Source organism: Triturus cristatus, chromosome 2_2, assembly GCF_964204655.1.
Source record: "Triturus cristatus chromosome 2_2, aTriCri1.1, whole genome shotgun sequence".
Lineage (NCBI taxonomy): Eukaryota > Metazoa > Chordata > Amphibia > Caudata > Salamandridae > Triturus > Triturus cristatus.
The window spans coordinates 1,219,076,265-1,219,097,693 of record NC_140582.1 but is presented as its reverse complement, the minus strand read 5'-3'; the positions used below and the strand labels follow the sequence as shown (position 1 = coordinate 1,219,097,693).

The following is a 21,429-nucleotide window of genomic DNA, read 5'->3' as shown; positions in this document are numbered from 1 at the left end:
CCTCTATGGGACTAGGCATTGGTGACGAGATGGGCAGGTCTTGCTTGGGTGGGTCTTGTCAAGCTCTTATAGAGACACCTCAGCCCATGGTATATCATCGTTTAACCCAGGGTGTGTGGAAAAATGGTAAATCCATTGATGTTCTTTACAGACGAGGACGTCCTTGTGCATGTGTGTATGGGCATCTAGGACTGTTCAATGCATGTCATCCGGGGTGTGTCCTGATTCTGTGTAGTGGGTACTCATCTTTGTTGTTGCTGTACTACACCTTACGTTTCTACAGTGTTCTATGATCCTAGTTTTCACAGCCCTTGTTGTCATTTCTATGTAACGTTTTTGACACGGGTAGGAGATCATATTAAAGCAGTTTTTGGTGTTACAATTTGTGTCAGATTTTTGGGTCCTGGTGTCAGTGGGACCACGCTGAATTTCTTTGGAGGGTTGTGTCAGTGTGCATACACTGCTAAAGCCACATGGGTAGTGACCTGTCACTGGAGGGAGGCCCCAAAGAGACAGTTGTGGTGCAGGTCTCTTGGTTTTTGGCCTTGTGTGTACAATTGCATTTGAAAGTGAAACACTGTATGGCAGGTGACAGGGACTCGCTATGTAGTATCCGCCAATGTCTCTTAATGATTTTCTGTATTTGATTTGACTGTGGTGTGAATGATGTGACACAGGTGAGGACATTGTGTGCTGGCCGCCTCCGAGTTTACAGTAGTCTTTCTCTATTGTTGTTTCTTGCTCTCTTGTAAGCTCTTAGTACCACGTGTGGAGGCTATTGTTACCAGGTCGGTAGAGAGTCTCTGCTTGGTGTTTGTAATCATCTGTGGAACTACAGTTGTGATGTAAAGAATTGTCCAAAGGGTAGATTGTCTTTAAGGTGTTTAGGGTAGTGGCTATCATACCTTAGTAAGCTGTTGCTATCGGTAGGGCAGTTCTGTGTTGTAGAATACAGGCGACCCTCTGTAAGGGAGATCAGTAGGTTTTAAAAACGGTAGCTTCATAGCTGAGATCTTCTTTGTGAATCTCAGGTATAGATTGATAGTGTTGATCCAATCGCAGAATTTTTGGCATGTCTGTAGGGTACCTTGCCATAGAATGAGAATGTCGTCGATAAACTGACACCAGGCTATGATGTTAGGAAGGAAGGGGATATTGTCCAGAAGGATGTGGCGTTTTTCAAAGTCGGCCATGTACAGGCAGGCCAGACTAGGGGCAAAAAGGTACTGGCCATCGTACTACCCTGTATTTGGTGATATAGCTGGTCCTGAAATTGGTAGAAATTTTGTTTAAGTGCAAGAGTGGCACACTCAATGATGAAACATACTGGGGTCGAGGAAGTCCATTCCTCTTTTAGGAGGATGGTCTCTATCACCTCCAAGGTAGGTATATTGGTGTACAATGCCTCAACATCTTGAGTGATGAGTAGATCAATGGGGGTGTTGTCATCTAGGGCTTCAAATAAATTTAGAACATCAGTGTTGTTGCTTAAGAAGGACAGAGTTTGGGTCACCAGAGGCTGTACAAAGTGGTTGAAAAATTGCGACAGTGGCTCTAGGAGGGACCCTATACCTGACACAATTGACCTGCCTGGTAGAGGTAGGTTGCCTTTGTGGATTTTGGGATGGGTGCAGAAGTATGGCATTCTGGGGTGGTCATTGATCAGGGGCTCAGATTATTTTTTGCTTATCCAGCCCTGTGTCTCGGCCGAGGAAACCAGCGAGGTTATCTCCGCGCTGAGTCGTCTGGCGGGGTCTTCCATGATGGGGGTATAGTAGTCATGGTTGGCCAATTTTCATTGACATTCCGAAACATAATCATTTGTGCTCATGGTCATTATCGTGCGTCCTTTGTCAGCGGGTTTAATTGTGATCGTGGTGTCAGTGCCAAGGGTCCGCATTGCAGTTGTTTCGAGTTTAGACAGTTGTGGAAGGTGTATTTTTTTTTAGCACCTTTCCACGTCCCTTAGGACTGCCTGCTCAAAGTTTAGGACTTCATGGTGAATCATCTCTGCTGAAGGGGTGAAAGTAGATGGATTGTGTAAACCTGAATCCAGGTTTTCAATACACGGTTTATCTTTGGAAATAAGCATGCAGGCAGATTTTACTAAATAATTGGTGGATCTCCTGTCCTGTACGGAAGTTGTCTTTGGGAGTTGGGATGAATCCCAAGCTTTTTTGTAGGACATCCATTTCCACTCTTGACAAGGGTCTTTCAGACAGGCTGACTATCAATTTTTCTTGGATGTTTGACTTCTCGTCTGCCACGAGGTTTCCGACAGTGGTTCTTGCCATTGTACGTGTTTTTGTTGCATGCCTCTTCTTTTTCCTCTCCCTTTGCCCCAGCCTCTGACTAAAGAAGGAGGGTAATAGGGCTGGGGAAATGTGTGCAGTGGTCCTTGTTGATACATCTGGTAAGGGTGCCAGCCCATTGCGAGGCCTTGTACGGAGGCATGCTATAGCCCATCAGGGGAAGAGGTTGTTGGTTGCGTCGGGTCTCATCGCACCCTCGGCTACTTGCACTGGATTTACTACTTGATGAGGAGTACCGACTGTGAGATGTATTACTTTCATCAGGATGGAGAATCGTCCCACCCACGTAGTTCTCTCTCAGGTAGGGGATGTCCTTTTGGAATTTGTGGATTTTCTATTTCAGTAGATAGTCTCTGCTTTCATTGATCTCATTGTTAACCTCGGTGTTAGACCTGGCACCTTGGCGTGAGTTTCCCTTCCACTTTTTTGACGGTGTGCCTAGATTGTTTTGCTGGTGTTGTCCGCTCAGGGCACTGCGCCACGGCTAATCCGTGCCGCAGTGCAAGTGCTTCCTAGGTAAAGTGTACCTGTAATTGATGTTCATGATTGGGTTATTGGATTCACTGTCAGTCCCCAGTAAAGTGCACCAGGGGTGCCAGGGCTTGTGAATGCCAATGCTGCTGGTGGGCTTGCAGCGCTGGTTGCGCCACCCACAGAAAGCGGCCTTGTAAAATGTGTCTAGGGTCTGCCACCGCAGACCCTGCGCGCGGTCTGGGACTGTCGCGCAAGTGCCCCCACTTGCCAGTCCCTAAACCTTCCCTTACCTACATATTAGCCACCCCTCTGGTAGGCCCAAGGGCAGGGTGCATTGTAGGCCTAAGGTAGGACATGCCCTGATGTGTGTGGCATGTCTTAGTAGTGAATTACAGCCATTTTCGTTTTTCACTATTGAAGGCTACCTGCTCTCCATAGGCCAGAATGGGCTGCTGGAGTCACTACACGCTGTGACCCCACTGGACTCAGAGAGCAGGGTAGAAGGTCAAGTTTAGTATGCCTGAACTCAGAATAATAAAATACTTCTTGTAGTCAAGTTTATTTTAATATCCTGGGTTTGTAAATACTACTTTTAGAAAGTTAGTATTTACTGACCTGGCCATTTCAGTCTGCCTCTGCTGTGTGTGTGTGTTCTGCCTAGCAACAGTAAGGAGCAGGGTTGGGGAATCCCCAGAGACAGGTTGGCTGCCAGGTGGTGGGTGGTAGAGAGGTGACACCAGGATGGGTGGGAGGAGTACACCTTGACTCTTGAATAGACCTGTGCTCTGCCACCACAAATCCGGCGCCGCCCCCTGTGGAGCGGCTGATGTCTCTGCCCTGCTGCTGAAAGGAAAGAGCAGAGTCACCATAACAAAGTGCTCCAGAACTGGACTGAGCCAGGCCCAGGCCCCCTGGCGCTAAAGAACAAAAGAATCATGGTATAAAAGTAGGAGCCTGGCTCCTAAGAAATCAGAATCCTGTTTTACCACAAAGAACCTCTGCCCGACTAGAAGGAGAAGAAGACGCTGGAGGAGCTGGCCTGCTGCTTGCCTTGCTGAGAAAGGAGAGGAAGAGACTACTGAAAAGACTTTGCTGCTTTGTGCTTTAAACATTCTCCAAGGGCTTGATCTGAGCTTGCCCCCTGAACTGAACCCCAGGACCAGTGGGTTCTCTGTGCTTTTGCTCGTCTTCCGATTCGAGCCGTGTGTGCATCCCGCTGGAAAGAGACTGCGCCCCTCATAGGGCCGTGACACTCAGGAGCTTGCCTGCCTCAACCCCGTGAGAGCCCCGCTCCGTCCGGAGCCGCTCTCTGTCCCCGGGCTAGGTTGCCTGCACCCCTGTCACCGCCTGCCACTGGAGCGCGCTGAACGCGCTATCACCCCTCCGGCCGGAAACCGTCCGACGACTGTGATCTACGCCGGGTCATCCAGCTGCACTGACCGTGCCCAGTGTCCCCGCTTCGCTATCCCCTGACATCTCAGGCCGCGCCGCCCCCGCTGTGGAGACCCCCCTGCACCGCCGTGCTAAGGGTCGCTGGCCGCGCCTGCCTACCTGCCCACACCCGCTGATCGAGGACCCAAGACCACTTCCCAAGCTGAGAGTCGCACCGACCTGTGCCGACTCTCCACGTCACGAAAGAAGTTCCAGTATCGGGCTCGGGGCCCGCAACGCCTTATTTCCCCGTTCGCAGGAGCCGATCTCTGTGAGTACTGGAACCACAAGTAACATTTGCGAGAGACTACAAAGTATCCATTTGAAGCTACGAACACAGAACATTTGCCTGCTTTACAACCTGGTGGCATAGCGAAAACGTTATTGGTCTTGTGATAAGTCTGCTGAGATATATATACCTATTATTACATAAAGAAGCGTATTTCTCTACATATCCAAGTCTGGTGTCCGTTTCTGGGGGGATTGATGTATTTACTGTGTGTGTGATTGTAAGTGCTTAACCAACAACGCCCGAGGAATCGCCTTGGCTGCTCACGCCACGCACCTAGAGGGTGAGCAAGGGTCATTCACAAGGGGTTATCCTGCGCCCTGACGTAGAGGAGAGGGTTCCTGCTTGACACAAGGGCAACCTTGCGCCAACCAGAGACCCCCAAGTCTAACATTGTTGGCAGCGGGTGGGATTTCGGATTTGCACTTGTAATTTGCATACAGTGAATTATTAATCACCAGATAGTGAGAGCAGACCAAGTAACGCAGCCACAGGTTTTCATTTTTGAACTTTGTTGAGACATCTGCCATTACTGCAACCATGCCTGGCTCACTCTCCGCTGGAAGAGCACTCTCTGTGATCTCTGGAATGGATGAGGTGGATTGGGAGAGACTGGAAGGCTACACGATGGAGCAATTGAAAGGCTACAGTGTAAAATTCAGAGTCCCCCATGCTGGATTTAAGAGGAGGGTCCAGTACGCCAAGGCGTTGAGAGCCTGGAAGGAGTCACGAGACCCACGGAATGCGGGGGACATCGTTCCACCCGACAACCTTGAGGAGCCCAGCAGAGTCCGGTCGCCAGAGGAGCTGGCAGACAGGGCAGCAGACAGGGCGCATGCAATGGAGATGGCAAAGTTGGCAGGACAAATGGAAATGGAGAAGCAGAAGTTGGCCCTGGAGGCACAACAACGCCAAATGGATCATGATATAAGATTGAAGGAGTTGGAGCTGAAGGCGAAAAGTTTGGACACCGCTCCTTCTGGTGGCAGCACTCCACCGGTGCAGGTAGAGTCCAAGGTGTACATCCCCAAAGATGTAGTAAAGGAGTATTTTAGAAAGGATGACATAGGGCAGTGGTTTAGAGCCTATGAGGTGGCCATGTCCTCACACCGGGTCCCTGAGAAAGACTGGGGAGCGGGGTTGTGGGGAAGGTTCCTTGCTGAAGGGCGTGACACACTGTTAGATTTACCCTTAGATCTCCAAGCCTCATACCCCCATATGAAGGAAGCTTTAATGACCAGGTATGGGTTAACTCCTGAGCTATATAGACAGAGGTTCAGGGAGACTAAGAAGATCCCTGAGAGTACGTATGTGGAGTATGTAACTTTTTTCTGCAGAGCACTGGATGGTTGGGTGAAGGGTAGCAAGGTGAATGATTATCAAGGGCTGCTTTATTTAATTGCATGGGAGCACTTGTCCAGTCAAAGTTTTCCTGAGCTACACCAGCACCTGATTGATAGCAAGCTGTCCAACCCGAGGAAGCTTGCTGAGGAGGCGGACCGCTGGCTCAGCACCAGGGTCCACAAGGGTCAAGTGGGAGACTCCGCCAAAGGTGGGCAGGGTCCCCAGCAGAAGAGTGGGGGGGACAGGGGTAAACAGAAAGGGTTCCAAAAAGGCCCCCAAAGTAATCCCCAAGGGAACCAGCAGAAGGGTTCTCAGCCTCCCCCACCCCCGCAGCAGAACGGGGCCCCGACAGGTAGACCTGTTCCCAAGGGGCCCTTCAATTGTTATAGGTGTGGTGACCCGGGTCACATTGCCTCTGATCCTAAGTGTCGCCTGTTTGGTAAGACCGCACCCACTGGTGCTCCACCCCGGCAAGTAGCTAATATTAACTTTGGGGAGGAGGTAGCAGTCCAGGGGGGTGGGGGTCCCGGGCAGATGACCCTAGTCTCGCTAGGAGACAGTGAGATGGTCCCTGAAACCTACTTGCCCTCTAACATTAAGAAATATGGGCAAGTAGTGACCATCAATGGAAAGAAGGTTGAGGCTCTTAGAGATACAGGAGCCAGCGTGACCTCGGTGAGGCAACACCTGGTGTCTCAAGAGCAGATTGTACCCAATGCCTACTGTAGGGTTGTCAATGCTGACAACATAGAGAGCCGTTGTCCAATGGCTCAAGTTCCCTTTGAGTGGGGGGAGGTCTCTGGTACTCTACAAGTCGCTGTGAGAACTGACATGCCTGTAGACTGTCTGCTAGGGAACGACCTGGAGAGCTCCCCTTGGGAAAAGGTGGAGAAGACCACGCATCTGAGGATGGTGGGTCTACCCGACTGGGCGTGCGTGACCACCCGGTCCATGGCAGCCAGTAGGGGTGTTGAGAGGGTCCTGGAGCCTGAGGGAGAGGTCCAGGAACCGGCCTTAGGGAGAAGGCGCAGGAGGCGCGGGAAACCGGCCCCCGAAGTTCCCACGGCCCAGGAGGAAGCAGACCCTGAGGGGGATGCTCTGGAGCCTACCGGGGAACAGATTGCCGAACTGGGAGACCTGCCTGAGCTGACCCATTGGCAGCAAGAAGGAGGTCCCTCCAGGGAGGAATTCTGCAGGGAGCAGAAAGAATGCTCTTCTCTCGTGGGTATGCGGCAACAGGCTGCAGACCAGGCCAATGGTGTTCAGGCCAAAACACACTACGTGTACTGGGAGAGTGACCTCCTGTATTCCGAGCCTAAGGCTGCTGAACCTGGGTCAGCCCGTGTGCTGGTGGTACCCCAGAAGTTCAGAACCTTCCTACTGGGGCTGGCTCATGATGTGCCTTTAGCAGGACATTTGGGGATGGACAAGACCTATGACAGGCTTGTCACCCACTTTTACTGGCCCCAAATGCACAAGAATTCAGATTCCTACTGCAGAACCTGTCAGACTTGCCAGGCAAGTGGTAAGAGCGGAGGGAAGCACAAGGCTCCTCTGCAGCCCTTCCCCGTGGTCGGTACGCCATTCCAGCGAGTGGGTATTGATATTGTGGGGCCTCTGGACCCCAAGACAGCCCTGGGCAACAGGTTCATCCTGGTCTTGGTGGACCATGCCACCCGGTACCCTGAAGCCATCCCTCTGAGGACAGTGACGGCCCCCGTGGTGGGACGAGCACTGATGGGAATTTTCTCCCGAGTGGGATTCCCTCTAGAGGTGGTGAGCGACAGGGGGACCAATTTCATATCCACATATATGAAATCCCTGTGGAAGGAGTGTGGGGTAACTTACAAGTTCACCACTCCTTACCACCCCCAAGGAAATGGGTTGGTTGAGAGATTCAACCGAACCCTCAAAGGCATGATCATGGGCCTGGACGGTCCAATGAGGCGTAAGTGGGACGTCCTCTTGCCATGCCTGCTCTTCGCTTACCGAGAGGTGCCACAGAAGTCTCTAGGGTTCAGCCCCTTTGAGCTTCTGTATGGTCACCCGGTAAGAGGACCTCTGAGTTTGGTAAAGGAAGGCTGGGAGCAATCTCCCAGGAAACCTCCCCAGAATGTATACAGTTACATGCTGGCCTTCCGAAACCAGACTAGGCGTTTCAGGCAACTTGCTGAGGCAAATCTGGAAGCCAGCCAGGAGGAGATGAAGCGGTGGTACGACCGGAATGCCACTCTGGTAGAGCTTCAACCTGGACAAAAGGTGTGGGTCTTGGCCCCAGTGGAGCCTTGTGCACTTCAGGATAAGTGGACAGGTCCATTTGAGGTTGTGGAGCGCAAAAGTCCTATCACCTACTTGGTGGACATGCGGTCTCCCAGGAACCCTTTGAGGGTCCTACATGTTAACCGCCTTAAGCCCCACTTAGAGAGGACCGAAGTGGGCATGCTGCTGGCCACTGATGATGGAATGGAAGAGGAGACCGAGCCTCTTCCTGACCTCTTAGTAGCCTCTGAGAAAGATGGGTCAGTGGATGGAGTTAACCTCTCACCCACCCCGACGCCCGAACAACAGGAAGATTGCCGCCACTTGCTGGGGCAGTTTCCCCGATAGGTTCTCCCTGGTTCCTGGTGTCACAGATTGGTGCGTCCATGATGTGGACACAGGAGACAGCTTACCTGTGAAGCACAAGGCTTACAGGGTAACTGACAGGGTCAGAGCTTGCATCAAGGAGGAGGTCTCCAAAATGCTTGCGCTAGGGGTGGTTGAGTCCTCCAGCAGTCCTTGGTCCAGCCCCGTGGTCTTGGTCCCCAAAGCTGCTGCGCCGGGAGCCACACCTGAACTCCGGTTCTGTGTGGACTACAGAGGACTCAATTCAGTAACGAAGACTGACGCGCACCCCATCCCCAGAGCTGATGAGCTCATTGATCGGCTAGGGGCTGCCCGGTTCCTCAGCACGTTTGATTTAACGTCTGGGTACTGGCAGATCGCCTTGACCGATGGGGCCAAAGAGAGGTCAGCATTCTCTACACCAGATGGGCACTTCCAGTTCCGGGTCATGCCATTTGGGATGAAGAATGCCCCTGCCACCTTTCAGAGGTTGGTCAACCAGGTACTGGTTGGGCTGGATGTGTTCAGTGCCGCCTACCTGGATGACATCGCAGTGTTCAGTGCCACCTGGCCCGAACACCTGCGCCACCTCTGGGAAGTGTTGATGGCTCTGCGCCGAGCAGGCCTCACGATCAAGGCAAGCAAGTGCCAGATCGGGCAGGGTTCCGTGGTGTACTTGGGACACCAAGTGGGGAGTGGCAAGGTGGCACCCTTGCAACCCAAAATTGAGACCATCCTGGCTTGGGAACCCCCCAAGACGCAGACCGAAGTGAGGGCCTCCCTGGGTACTACAGGAGGTTTGTCAAGGGCTATGGAACGATTGTTGCCCCCTTGACAGAGCTGACTTCCAAGAAGCAGCCCAGGAACGTGATCTGGACTGACACCTGTCAGAAAGCTTTCGACACCCTGAAGACTGCCATGTGCACGGCGCCCGTGCTCTTGGCCCCTGACTTCTCCAAGGAATTCCTAGTGCAGACAGACGCTTCAGAGCATGGTGTAGGGGCTGTTCTCTCACAGATGACTGAGGAGGGCTGGGACCAACCCGTAGCCTTCCTCAGTAGGAGGTTACTTCCACGGGAAAGTAGGTGGAGTGCAATTGAGCGAGAAGCATTTGCTGTGGTCTGGGCGCTGAAGAAGCTAAGACCCTACTTGTTTGGGTCTCACTTCCGGGTTCAGACGGACCACAGGCCCCTCAGATGGTTGATGCAAATGAGGGGTGAGAACCCGAAGCTGTTGAGGTGGTCCATCTCCCTTCAGGGTATGGACTTTACGGTGGAACACCGTCCTGGTACAGATCACGCCAACGCTGACGGTCTGTCCAGGTATTTCCGCCTTAGTGACGAGGAACCCCCTGGGCAACGGTAGTTCTCCCCACATTTCAGCTGGAGGGGACACGTGTTAGACCTGGCACCTTGGCGTGAGTTTCCCTTCCACTTTGACGGTGTGCCTCGATTGTTTTGCTGGTGTTGTCCGCTCAGGGCACTGCGCCACGGCTAATCCGTGCCGCAGTGCAAGTGCTCCCTAGGTAAAGTGTACCTGTAATTGATGTTCATGATTGGGTTATTGGATTCACTGTCAGTCCCCAGTAAAGTGCACCAGGGGTGCCAGGGCTTGTGAATGCCAATGCTGCTGGTGGGCTTGCAGCGCTGGTTGCGCCACCCACAGAAAGCGGCCTTGTAAAATGTGTCTAGGGTCTGCCACCGCAGACCCTGCGCGCGGTCTGGGACTGTCGCGCTGACTGCGCAAGTGCCCCCACTTGCCAGTCCCTAAACCTTCCCTTACCTACATATTAGCCACCCCTCTGGTAGGCCAAAGGGCAGGGTGCATTGTAGGCCTAAGGTAGGACATGCCCTGATGTGTGTGGCATGTCTTAGTAGTGAATTACAGCCATTTTCGTTTTTCACTATTGAAGGCTACCTGCTCTCCATAGGCCAGAATGGGCTGCTGGAGTCACTACACGCTGTGACCCCAGTGGACTCAGAGAGCAGGGTAGAAGGTCAAGTTTAGTATGCCTGAACTCAGAATAATAAAATACTTCTTGTAGTCAAGTTTATTTTAATATCCTGGGTTTGTAAATACTACTTTTAGAAAGTTAGTATTTACTGACCTGGCCATTTCAGTCCGCCTCTGCTGTGTGTGTGTGTTCTGCCTAGCAACAGTAAGGAGCAGGGTTGGGGAATGCCCAGACAGGTTGGCTGCCAGGTGGTGGGTAGAGAGGTGACACCAGGATGGGTGGGAGGAGTACACCTTGACTCTTGAATAGACCTGTGCTCTGCCACCACAAATCCGGCGCCGCCCCCTGTGGAGCGGCTGATGTCTCTGCCCTGCTGCTGAAAGGAAAGAGCAGAGTCACCATAACAAAGTGCTCCAGAACTGGACTGAGCCAGGCCCAGGCCCCCTGGCGCTAAAGAACAAAAGAATCATGGTATAAAAGTAGGAGCCTGGCTCCTAAGAAATCAGAATCCTGTTTTACCACAAAGAACCTCTGCCCGACTAGAAGGAGAAGAAGATGCTGGAGGAGCTGGCCTGCTGCTTGCCTTGCTGAGAAAGGAGAGGAAGAGACTACTGAAAAGACTTTGCTGCTTTGTGCTTTAAACATTCTCCAAGGGCTTGATCTGAGCTTGCCCCCTGAACTGAACCCCAGGACCAGTGGGTTCTCTGTGCTTTTGCTCGTCTTCCGATTCGAGCCGTGTGTGCATCCCGCTGGAAAGAGACTGCGCCCCTCATCGCCCCTCCTAGGGCCGTGACACTCAGGAGCTTGCCTGCCTCAACCCCGTGAGAGCCCCGCTCCGTCCGGAGCCGCTCTCTGTCCCCGGGCTAGGTTGCCTGCACCCCTGTCACCGCCTGCCACTGGAGCGCGCTGAACGCGCTATCACCCCTCCGGCCGGAAACCGTCCGACGACTGTGATCTACGCCGGGTCATCCAGCTGCACTGACCGTGCCCAGTGACCCCGCTTCGCTATCCCCTGACATCTCAGGCCGCGCCGCCCCCGCTGTGGAGACCCCCCTGCACCGCCGTGCTAAGGGTCGCTGGCCGCGCCTGCCTACCTGCCCACACCCGCTGATCGAGGACCCAAGACCACTTCCCAAGCTGAGAGTCGCACCGACCTGTGCCGACTCTCCACGTCACAAAAGAAGTTCCAGTATCGGGCTCGGGGCCCGCAACGCCTTATTTCCCCGTTCGCAGGAGCCGATCTCTGTGAGTACTGGAACCACAAGTAACATTTGCGAGAGACTACAAAGTATCCATTTGAAGCTACGAACACAGAACATTTGCCTGCTTTACAACCTGGTGGCATAGCGAAAACGTTATTGGTCTTGTGATAAGTCTGCTGAGATATATATACCTATTTTTACATAAAGAAGCGTATTTCTCTACATATCCAAGTCTGGTGTCCGTTTCTGGGGGGATTGATGTATTTACTGTGTGTGTGATTGTAAGTGCTTAACCAACAACGCCCGAGGAATCGCCTTGGCTGCTCACGCCACGCACCTAGAGGGTGAGCAAGGGTCATTCACAAGGGGTTATCCTGCGCCCTGACGTAGAGGAGAGGGTTCCTGCTTGACACAAGGGCAACCTTGCGCCAACCAGAGACCCCCAAGTCTAACACTCGGCTAACTTTGTTTTGTAGACAGAGATTAGGATCCCTGTTAAGTGCATTTTCTGCTTTTTGATGGTGAGGTCATCCGCCAAGCGTTTAGCATTATTAGAATGAGTCAGTCCCTGGTGCATTTCCATGCTACCAGGGAGCATTCTTTCTTAAAGATAGGATCTTCCAGGAAAATTTGTGGGATGTTAGTCACGATTAGGTCATTGGGCACAATATTGGCCCATAGGTATTCTGTCGTCAGTATCCCATGTAGGGTTATCTTCACAAGTAGTCTCTTCATTGCCAATAGTGATGTCCAGTACTCATGTTGGTTGCTTGAAGAGGTCGTGCCACTCGCTCTGGGAAGAGGTGAGGCATTCAGAATCTCTGGGACTCTGTCATCATCAAAGCAGAATTATTACCATAAGACGTCTTAAGGTACCCTGGTGCATGCCTACCTAGTAAAGCGCCGACGCGGTGGCTGGAAAAACAGCCTGGTGACAGGAACTTACCTAATAGTGAGGTTTAATAGCCCCAGTCTTATGGGCTTTAGTAGGTAGGCATGCACCAGGGAACCTTAAGACATCTTGTGGCAATAGCTCTGCTTCTTTATTTCACCACTGCATCCATGATTAACAAGCATTTGCAATGCAATAGGTCTCGCATTAGCGAGAGTTTGAGCTATTGGCATTGTAAATGAGAATGCCTTTTATTTATGTGTTTGAAAACCGGTCAGTGGTGCGTAAACTCGCACTTTGTACCTATAGTCCTTGCTTACAAGAAGCAAGACTGGCAGTAACTGCGCCTCTTTTACTGACAGCCTTGCTTCTCCTAAGCAAGGACTATACGTACAAAGGGCGTGTTTACACACCTTTTGAAGGTTTTCAAAATACACAAATAAAAGACATTGTCATTTACAATGTCAATAACTCAAGCTCTCGTTAGTATATTGTTTTTGCTATTGTTTTCCGACAGTGCTGTTTAGCCTCAGAAAAAGAAATGCCTTCTGCAGAGGCTGCAGGGTTGGGGGCAAAAAAGAACAAAAAAGTGCAATGACAACTGGCCGACATGATGATGAATGCATGTGTCACCATGCACGCACGCGCTTTTGGCTTGATGCGGCTCCCATTTAATTTAGTTTATTTACCAATCAAGGATGGCAAACGCCAATCTTGGAGTGGTAAATAAAAGAAAATAATCTAAAGTGCCCAAAACACTTTTATAACAAGGCGCAAAGAAAGAAAATGCAGTGCTTACAGGCGAGTGGGGTGCCTTGTGTGTTTGGGGGTAGTGAAGTGAAGGTGTGAGTAAGTGCATTCAGGGGAGAGTGAAAAGAAGGTGCTGAAGAGGAAAGAGATGAGGTTTGAAATATGTAGATGGAGGAGAGTTGGAGAGAAAAGGGATGTACATGTCTAACAGTGTGAAAAGTAGCAATTGAGATCCACTCCCTCTTCGACAGGCCCAATAAAGTTGAATTCAGTCTCACAATTTCAGAATTAAAACATATTCAATATCATTATTTACAACAAAATCATTGTTGTTATTCATTTGTTTTAAACAGCTAACAACCACTGACAAAGCCAATAGTCCTGGCTGGATTTCGATGTATGTTAATTGTGGTGTTATACCTCAATGCAATAACTGAAACGTCAGAGAGGCAACGAGACACCAGTCAGCGTGTTACACTACGGGAATCACAGAATTGTGTTTATGTTTTTTAGCCACACCCTTAATTACAAAGTTACTTTTCTTTTAGATTCCCACACTTTGTCCACCCCAGTTAATGCCCTGCTCCTGCAACTGTAATAAAAACAGGGCACGTTGCCAGGCCAGCTGTTATCCTTTAAGGGTAGTCCGATTTTACCAGTTGAATATCAGAGCCACTATTATCTCTGCACTCAGAGGTATTATGTAAGGAGCTGTAACAACCCCTCCTCCTCATCATCCTCTAGCATGTCCTTTCCAGCAGTAGTGTAACTAGTGTGCCATGGGCCCTATTGCAAGGAGGGAAATGGGAACCCTGGCTGCTGTTTGAATAATAGAGTACACTGATGATCAGGGTTGAATTGCCGCTCAGGCTTGTGGGCCTCGGTGCCACTGCACCCCCTGCATTAACTGAAGCTATGCTTCTGCATGCCTGCTTTAAGTCACTGATTGGCTCCTTGGCTAGCTGTGAATAATTACAGGCGCATGACAAGACTGTTGCTGCAGGGGAGCACCACAAGAAAATGCAAAGCTGCAAGCTCCTTTCACGTTGCAAATTAAACTATTTTTTTCATCAACGCAAGGAGATCTGCTGATAAGAAACAGTCAGAAAAGGCACACATTTTGTTTCCACTGACTTTTTATAACCCTGCGTGCTGTGTTAAGAAATCAAAACACATCGAAATATATTCAGCTACTCAAAGAAGGTAGTAACGTCCGCTGCGTGTCCTCATGTAATGCGCGACACCTTCTGCTAATACCACCTTTTCAGCCAATATCAAAAATGCATTCTGGGGCATGTAGTTCCACTTTTATATTTGTATATAGGGTCACAAAAACCCTAGCAGTCTCACACACCTCCAATATTGTCAGAGCTGCACCACGCAAATTCATACATCAATATACACATCATGTAAAAAGCAACCACACAGCTAGTATTCACCCAAAAACCATTGGTGTAGTGCTTGCATTGCCATAATGTTGGCGCTTGCTTATATGTATAGTGGACATTTTCACAACAGTGCAGCGTTTTCGCTTTACCAATGTTCACGCTTTCATTGTTGCTCATTTTGATGACCGTTTCCATTATTTCTTATTTTCACTTTTTTACAGTTTCTAAAGTCCTGGCTCTGCAACTGGTTAAGCCACATGGCAGGCCTGGTTGGGTTAGTGAAATGGGATAAGGTAGGATTTTCCCAGCTCGGGACATCTGGACCGGGGGCAGCTTTCAGTTGTTCCAGGCTAAGCAAGAGGAATATCAACTTTCTAATACTTATTTTAAGTTTCTCTACCCCTTCCTTCTCGAAGCTAAAAATCAGCGGAAATCGCATGCAAGTGATCAACCCAGCTGCAACCTCTCGCCTTGAGCTCCATCAAAGCTCATAGAGTCATCAGTTATGGTACTTCACACTGGATCATTCATGTTAGCTGCAGTTCTTGTGCTGCGCCACTCCCTCCCGCTTGCCATAGATAAAAGCAAATCGCTTTTTGAAAGGAAAGGCCACAGACTAAGTCATTTCTGAATCAATATTTATAAAGCTTTTCTTCAAAGGCTGTTTCACACCTCCCTGCCCCCTCTCACAGGCTTCCCAAAAGGGCCACCACGTGAACCCACACCAACAAAAGAGAAGCAGATTAAGCGCGACGGACAGAAGAGGCCACCACTGACCAGGCCATTAAAAAACATTACCTTCTCTTACTTGCTGGTTCCGGGCCCGCAGCAAGGTGCTTTGCACTAAGCCCTGAAACGACATTCGCTAACACCTTGACTCTTGTTTTTTAATGACCATGGTGCAGCACGAGGCAGCTTCGCCGCCCGAGGGGGCTTGGCTCCATCTCCGCCTTTAATTTAATGAAAGTGTAATCAGGAGCCCCTTTTGACGTGCACAAATATTTAGAAGAAATACCAACTGAGCCATTGACTTTAGATCTTCAGCCTGTGTTTTCTTATGAGCACTGAGTCATGCAAGCGCTGTGAACTAAGGAGGCAGCTGCAGCCCGAGACGGAAGGAGAGTGTTTTCTCATGAGCGCGACCACGTGAGCGTGACCAAAATATCCAGTCAGGGTGGGGAGGGAAATAAGAAGCCTAACTTACAATAGAAAGCGAGCATTTCTGAGGTTCCTAAAATTTGTCTAGGAGTGAGGTGACGCGCGCGGCCTAAGTGCTGGAGTGACCCGACGCCGGTGGTGTGCCCTGGGACGCGGACACGCACATTGCCCCGAAACTTATGTGGCTGTGAATCTAGGCCCGCGGACAGCTGAGCGCACCTAGTGGGCCGTGACACGCAAATACATTGAGGCGAAAGCGCTGCTCCAGGGCATCGGCGGCTAACCTGCTGCACTGCCGGAGGACTTGGCGGGAGCAAAATAGACGCCTGTGCACGTGTGTGCACATCTCCTGTCCGCGTAGGCCCAGGGAGCAGGACACAGGGAGGGATAGGAGATGTGCACTCCTGTGCGTAGGCGTGCCCATGTGCTGTCGGGGGCAACCTGATAGAGACGCCGTGAGCGTGCACATCGGATGTCTGCGAAAGTGCACATCTCCTGTCCCCCTTCCAAACTCAAGTCGACAACAATAGATCTCGCTAACGACAGCGCTTTGAGCTGCGTCGCTAGGCGAGACCTAAAAACTACCTGCGTGGGTGAACTATTGGCTCGTTTTGTGTTTTTTAACTATTTATTGCAGTGATCAGCCTGTTCCTATACACACTGGTTGACAATATACTGTACCAGCCACCTTCTGCATACCCTTGCCGACTACTAACTGCGCCATCATTTTTAATTTTGTTGTTGTTGGTCTTCCCATCTAGGTTCCCGAAAGGTATTTTATATTATAAGTTACACTGTTTTAGGGTGTGGTATTATACACATGCACAAATCTACCATCCCTACATGAGTAGATAAGGATCCCTCGGTCCTGATGAAATGCCGTGATCTTTTGGACTAGAATAGGCATGAAACATGTTGACCCTGAGAGGTCCATCATACCCTGCTCTCTCCTTGATTTTCTAGTTTTTTAATTCATAACAAAGGAACCCAGTGAATAAAGAATCTTTGGGACTCCTGTAGTTATTTTTATTTTACACACCTTCGCTTCCATCTACTTCTACTCAGTACTTTTACCACACGCCCCACCACTCCACTCAACTCACATCAGCAAAAAATAAAGACCTCTGGCAAAGAGCCCCCCCTGCGGTGCCTGTTGGGCATTGCAGCGCCAGCCCAACGAGGAGTTGCCCGATGATGAAGCATGACACCCCTTGGGGTGTGTGATGGCCCTTGCTCCTAAAACGAGAGCCCCCCCTTCTGTACTAATCTAGAGCTCCCTTACCCCCGTAGGAACTGCATACTTTTTGTTTCAGTGTATTCAAATAGATATTCGAATAGACTTTGCCCACGAGACAACCTAGTCCTCAACTCCCTGCGATCTAATGGAGGCCTCCAGTGGAAAATCTGACTGTGTTAACAAAACTAAATTTCATATTTGAAAGTGGTTCCTCAATTAATATAATTAAATTTAAACAATATACTAATTTGGTGTTCTTCTGCTTTAAAGCAGTGGCTCGGCTTGTATGAGTCTCTCAAATATTTGCTCATCGACCAACAGAATCGACGACTTAACTTATCCTTCCCCCTGACAGAACAAGTTGGTGGCTGCGAGGCAGAGAACTGTGGCTGAATTTCAACGACTGTATCAGCTACTGAAAGTACAAGAACAGGCCATGCTCAGGAGACTGGCGGAGATGGACAGGAAAATCACCATGTCAGAGAACACAAAGGTGGCCAAACTATCATGTGAAATATCACCTCTTGATACCCTAATCAAGGAGATACAGGCAAAGTGTCGGCAGTCAGCAGAGGGCTTCCTGCAGGTGAGGATCTGGTGGGGGAGCACCATGTGTGAAGCTCTTGCTGTTGTTTGTGTAATCTGGGAACATGCCTGGAGTATTGTACCAGTTTTGTGATCAATGTATGAACGGCACACAGGGGCATATTTACTAATCTTTTGTGTAGTGCAGCAAGGCAACTTGCTGCGTTGCGTTCGATGTACGGGAGAGCAGAAATGTGTCATATCTACTAAGACATGGTGTACTTCTGCTCTCTCCTAGCGCTGACACCACTGTGTGTTGCCTAAATCCAAGGCAGGCACCTTGCCCCATGCTGAAAGGGTGCCTGCATTACAGGCAGGACGGTTTTTGTGCAGGAAGGAATGCCATCACAATGCAGCACGCGTAGAAAGAGGACATAACGCAGAGATATTCCTCTTTATTACACCTCTTTTGGGTAGGCGCCCAATTTTGGCACGAAAACAGTTTTACAAGTCTTTGTAAATCTGTGCGTGTATCAAAACACATGGGTGGATACACAGGAACGTCCATGCTCCATCCATGCAAGGCCTACCCAATGCAAAGTAATGCAAGGCAGAGCTATGTGCTGCGTGGCGTTACTTTGTATTTACTAAAGCAAGCAGTGCCACGCACATCGACTTTGCATGGCTTATAACATGCCAAAACTGATTTTGTGTCAGGGCTGCACCGCAAAAGTGAGGCAACCCCTCGCAAAAACTTAATAAATCTGGGCCCTACTATCAGAGCCCTAGTACTCATTGCATCTGTTGCACCCTGTGAACATAGCACATGTCAGCATCTTCTGCTCCCACAGTCCACGCCTACTCTCTGCACCGAGCTTCCTCTGCAGTTACTCGTTAAACGTATATCTTTGCCTATGACACTGTACATCGCTTCGCTGTCTTTTTGCTGGGCTCGGCTATAAAGGCACTGCATAGATACATACATATATGCACTCCATTATGCATTTAATGGACAAAATGCGTTACCAATTGTTGGTTCCAAGCCATGTGGAGCACAGTGTATCCAGACAGCCTGTATTTTTTTGCCTTTTCCGTCTGTATTTATCCATATTTATTTTTTGTTAATTTGATCTGTATTTATCTATATTTATTTTGGGTTTTGTGAACAAAATTAAGCTGAAACTAGTATATTTCTATATTTATTTAACCGATAACTGTGCACTAATGCTTCAATGCCTGAGAGGTATCAATGATATGAAAACCCACAGATGATAAATAAATGCACTTAAACGAAAACATACACATTTAGTATCAACCATGTGCATATCTGCTGCTGTTTATGCCTCTTTACTAAAATTCCTTTCTTTTTTTAACCTCCTTGCCTGTCAATCTCCATAGCTTTTTGGTTTGCAGTCATGACTGAAAGCATTTAGAATCACTCAAAAAACAACCCAATTTCCGTTTTTAGCCTCATTTAGAAATAAATACAGACAGGAAAATAAATAGGTTTGTGTCTATTTATCTGGAAAAATCTGTAAAAAATGGAAAACAGGGAGCCGTAGATATAATGGAGTTGTAATTTGATGGATGGGATATCTGTCACGTTTGTGACACACTAACCCTGTCCACCACACTCTTAATCAGGGCCTTAGTCTGTTTGTCTGCCTCTCTCTCTCTCTCTCTCTCTCACACACACACACACACACACACACTTTCTCTCTTCCTTTCTCTCTCTTTAGGTCCTTTCTTTCGCCGGCTTTCCCATTCTCTCTGTCTCACACTCTCTATCTTTTTGTAATCCTAGACTCACTTTCTTTCTCTTTCACTGTCTCCTTTTCTTTCTCTTGCTTTTATTTCTCCCTTCTTCACCTTCTCTCATTCTCTCTCTTCCTGTCACACTCTGTTACTGCCCCTCTCTATCCTATTCTGTCTTACACAACCTCTCTCGTCCTTCTGTCTAGCTTCCTTCCTTATTTCTCACCTTTCGCTCACTCTGATTTTCTCACATTCACTCCCTTTTACCTCCCTCTTTCACTGTGCCCCAATCCTCCCCTTACTTTCATGATCTACTCATATAACTTGGGCTCATGGTTAATGGGCATGGCCAGGATGGCAGAGGGTAGGTGGTACTTTTTCTCCCTTGCACCCAGGCTAGACAAGATCCAGACCCGGACCCTTATAGTCAGCGAGGCAGAAGATTGACAGCTGATGCTGGGGGGAGTTGGTTGGCAAAAGGTTGCCTCCAAGCAACCCAGTGCTGTACGTTTGTAAACAAAAGTACGTTAATACAGACATGTTATGTTACGTGTACTTGTAAAGAACAAGTTACTTACCTTCGGTAACGATGTATCTGTATGAAACATTAGTTAGTTAGATTCCTCACCTTAGAATATCCCCAGGCGTCAGACTGGATCCGGAAGATTTTTCGTCAGCAATACCCCTTGCGCGTCGCTAGGCGTCGTCTGCGGCTCCGCGTCCGTCGTCGGCGTCGTCGTGCGCCGGGATGACGTCGTCGGAGTACTTAGACGCCGCCCTCGCGCGCTGACGTCAGTTCTTGTACATAGCCTTCCGCGCCAGGAACGCAGAGCCATGCAAAGACCGACACTGGTGCCAAAAATAAAATCTAGGGGCCTGAAAGGACAACCTTAACCCTAGATGTCAGTTCGCAGAACGGGGAGGATGGGTGGGTCGGTGAGGAATCTAACTAAGGAATATGCTACTTACCAGTATGCATCTGTTCTTGGCATGTAGAGCTGCAGATTTGTACACTTAGCATAGGTCGCCATCTGGTGTTGGGCCCGGATGTTTGCAGTTTGTTTTTCTTCTTGGACCGTCTTTGGAAGTCACGAGTTTGGTGACTCCTCCTTCGGTCCGTACTGCGCATGGGCTTCGGCTCCATCCTCAGATTGTTTTTCGCCAACAGGGAAATGATGGAGCTTGGTAATCATAGTGAGAAACCCATGTGTGTTGTATCTAAATAAGATGTACTGGAACGGATACAGGTAGCCGGGGAGGCGGGTGGGCGTGTACAAATCTGCAGCTCTACATGCCAAGAACAGATGCATACTGGTAAGTAGCATATTCCGTTCGAGGCATATGAGCTGCAGATTGTACACTTAGCATAGATTGTATAGCAGTACCCAACCTTAGCGGCGACCACCGGTATCCGTTGCAGCTGTTTGAAAAAGTGTCTTTAGTACAGCCTGGCCCACCCTAGCTTGCTGCTTGGAGTGCACATCTACACAGTAGTGTTTTGTGAAGGTGTGCGGTGTAGACCATGTGGCTGCCTTGCATATGTCATCTAAGGGTATATTCCCTAGGAAAGCCATAGAAGCCCCTAACTTTCTTGTAGAGTGGGCTTTAGGGGGAACAGATAATGTTCTCTTTGCCTTCTGATAGCAAATTTGTATGCATTTTACAATCCACCTAGCTATCCCTGATTTTGAAATGGGGTTGCCTTTATGTGGTGGAGAGAAGGAAACGAACAACTGTTTAGTCTTCCTGAAGGGTTGCGTTCTTTGTATGTAGTATAGCAACGCCCTTTTCACATCAAGTGTGTGTAAGGCCCTTTCCGCAACAGATTGGGGTTGCGAAAAGAAGACAGGTAATTCCACTGATTGATTGAGGTGGAAGGGGGTAATGACTTTGGGCAGAAACTTCGGGTTTGTGCGAAGTATGACCTTGCTGTGATGCATTTGTATGTAGGGTTCCTGTATGGTGAACGCTTGTATTTCACCAACCCTTCTAAGGGAAGTGATAGCTACAAGGAAACCTGTTTTCCAGGTGAGAAATTGTAGCTCACATTTGTGCATTGGTTCGAAGGGCGGACCCATTAGTCGTGTAAGGACTAAATTTAGATTCCATACAGG

The 21,429-nt window shown here is 49.4% G+C and overlaps 1 protein-coding gene across 1 annotated transcript in view; it reads left to right on the top strand.

Annotated features, from left to right (window-relative positions):
• The window catches only part of LOC146863426 (E3 ubiquitin-protein ligase TRIM7-like), a 28,418-nt gene extending 10,704 nt beyond the window's left edge, over positions 1-17,714 (top strand). Inside the window, exon 3 of the mRNA XM_085643407.1 lies at positions 17,391-17,714. Coding sequence (XP_085499533.1) covers positions 17,391-17,714 — 324 coding nt within the window. The remainder of the gene's footprint in view (positions 1-17,390) is intronic.
• The last annotated feature ends 3,715 nt before the right edge of the window (positions 17,715-21,429 follow it).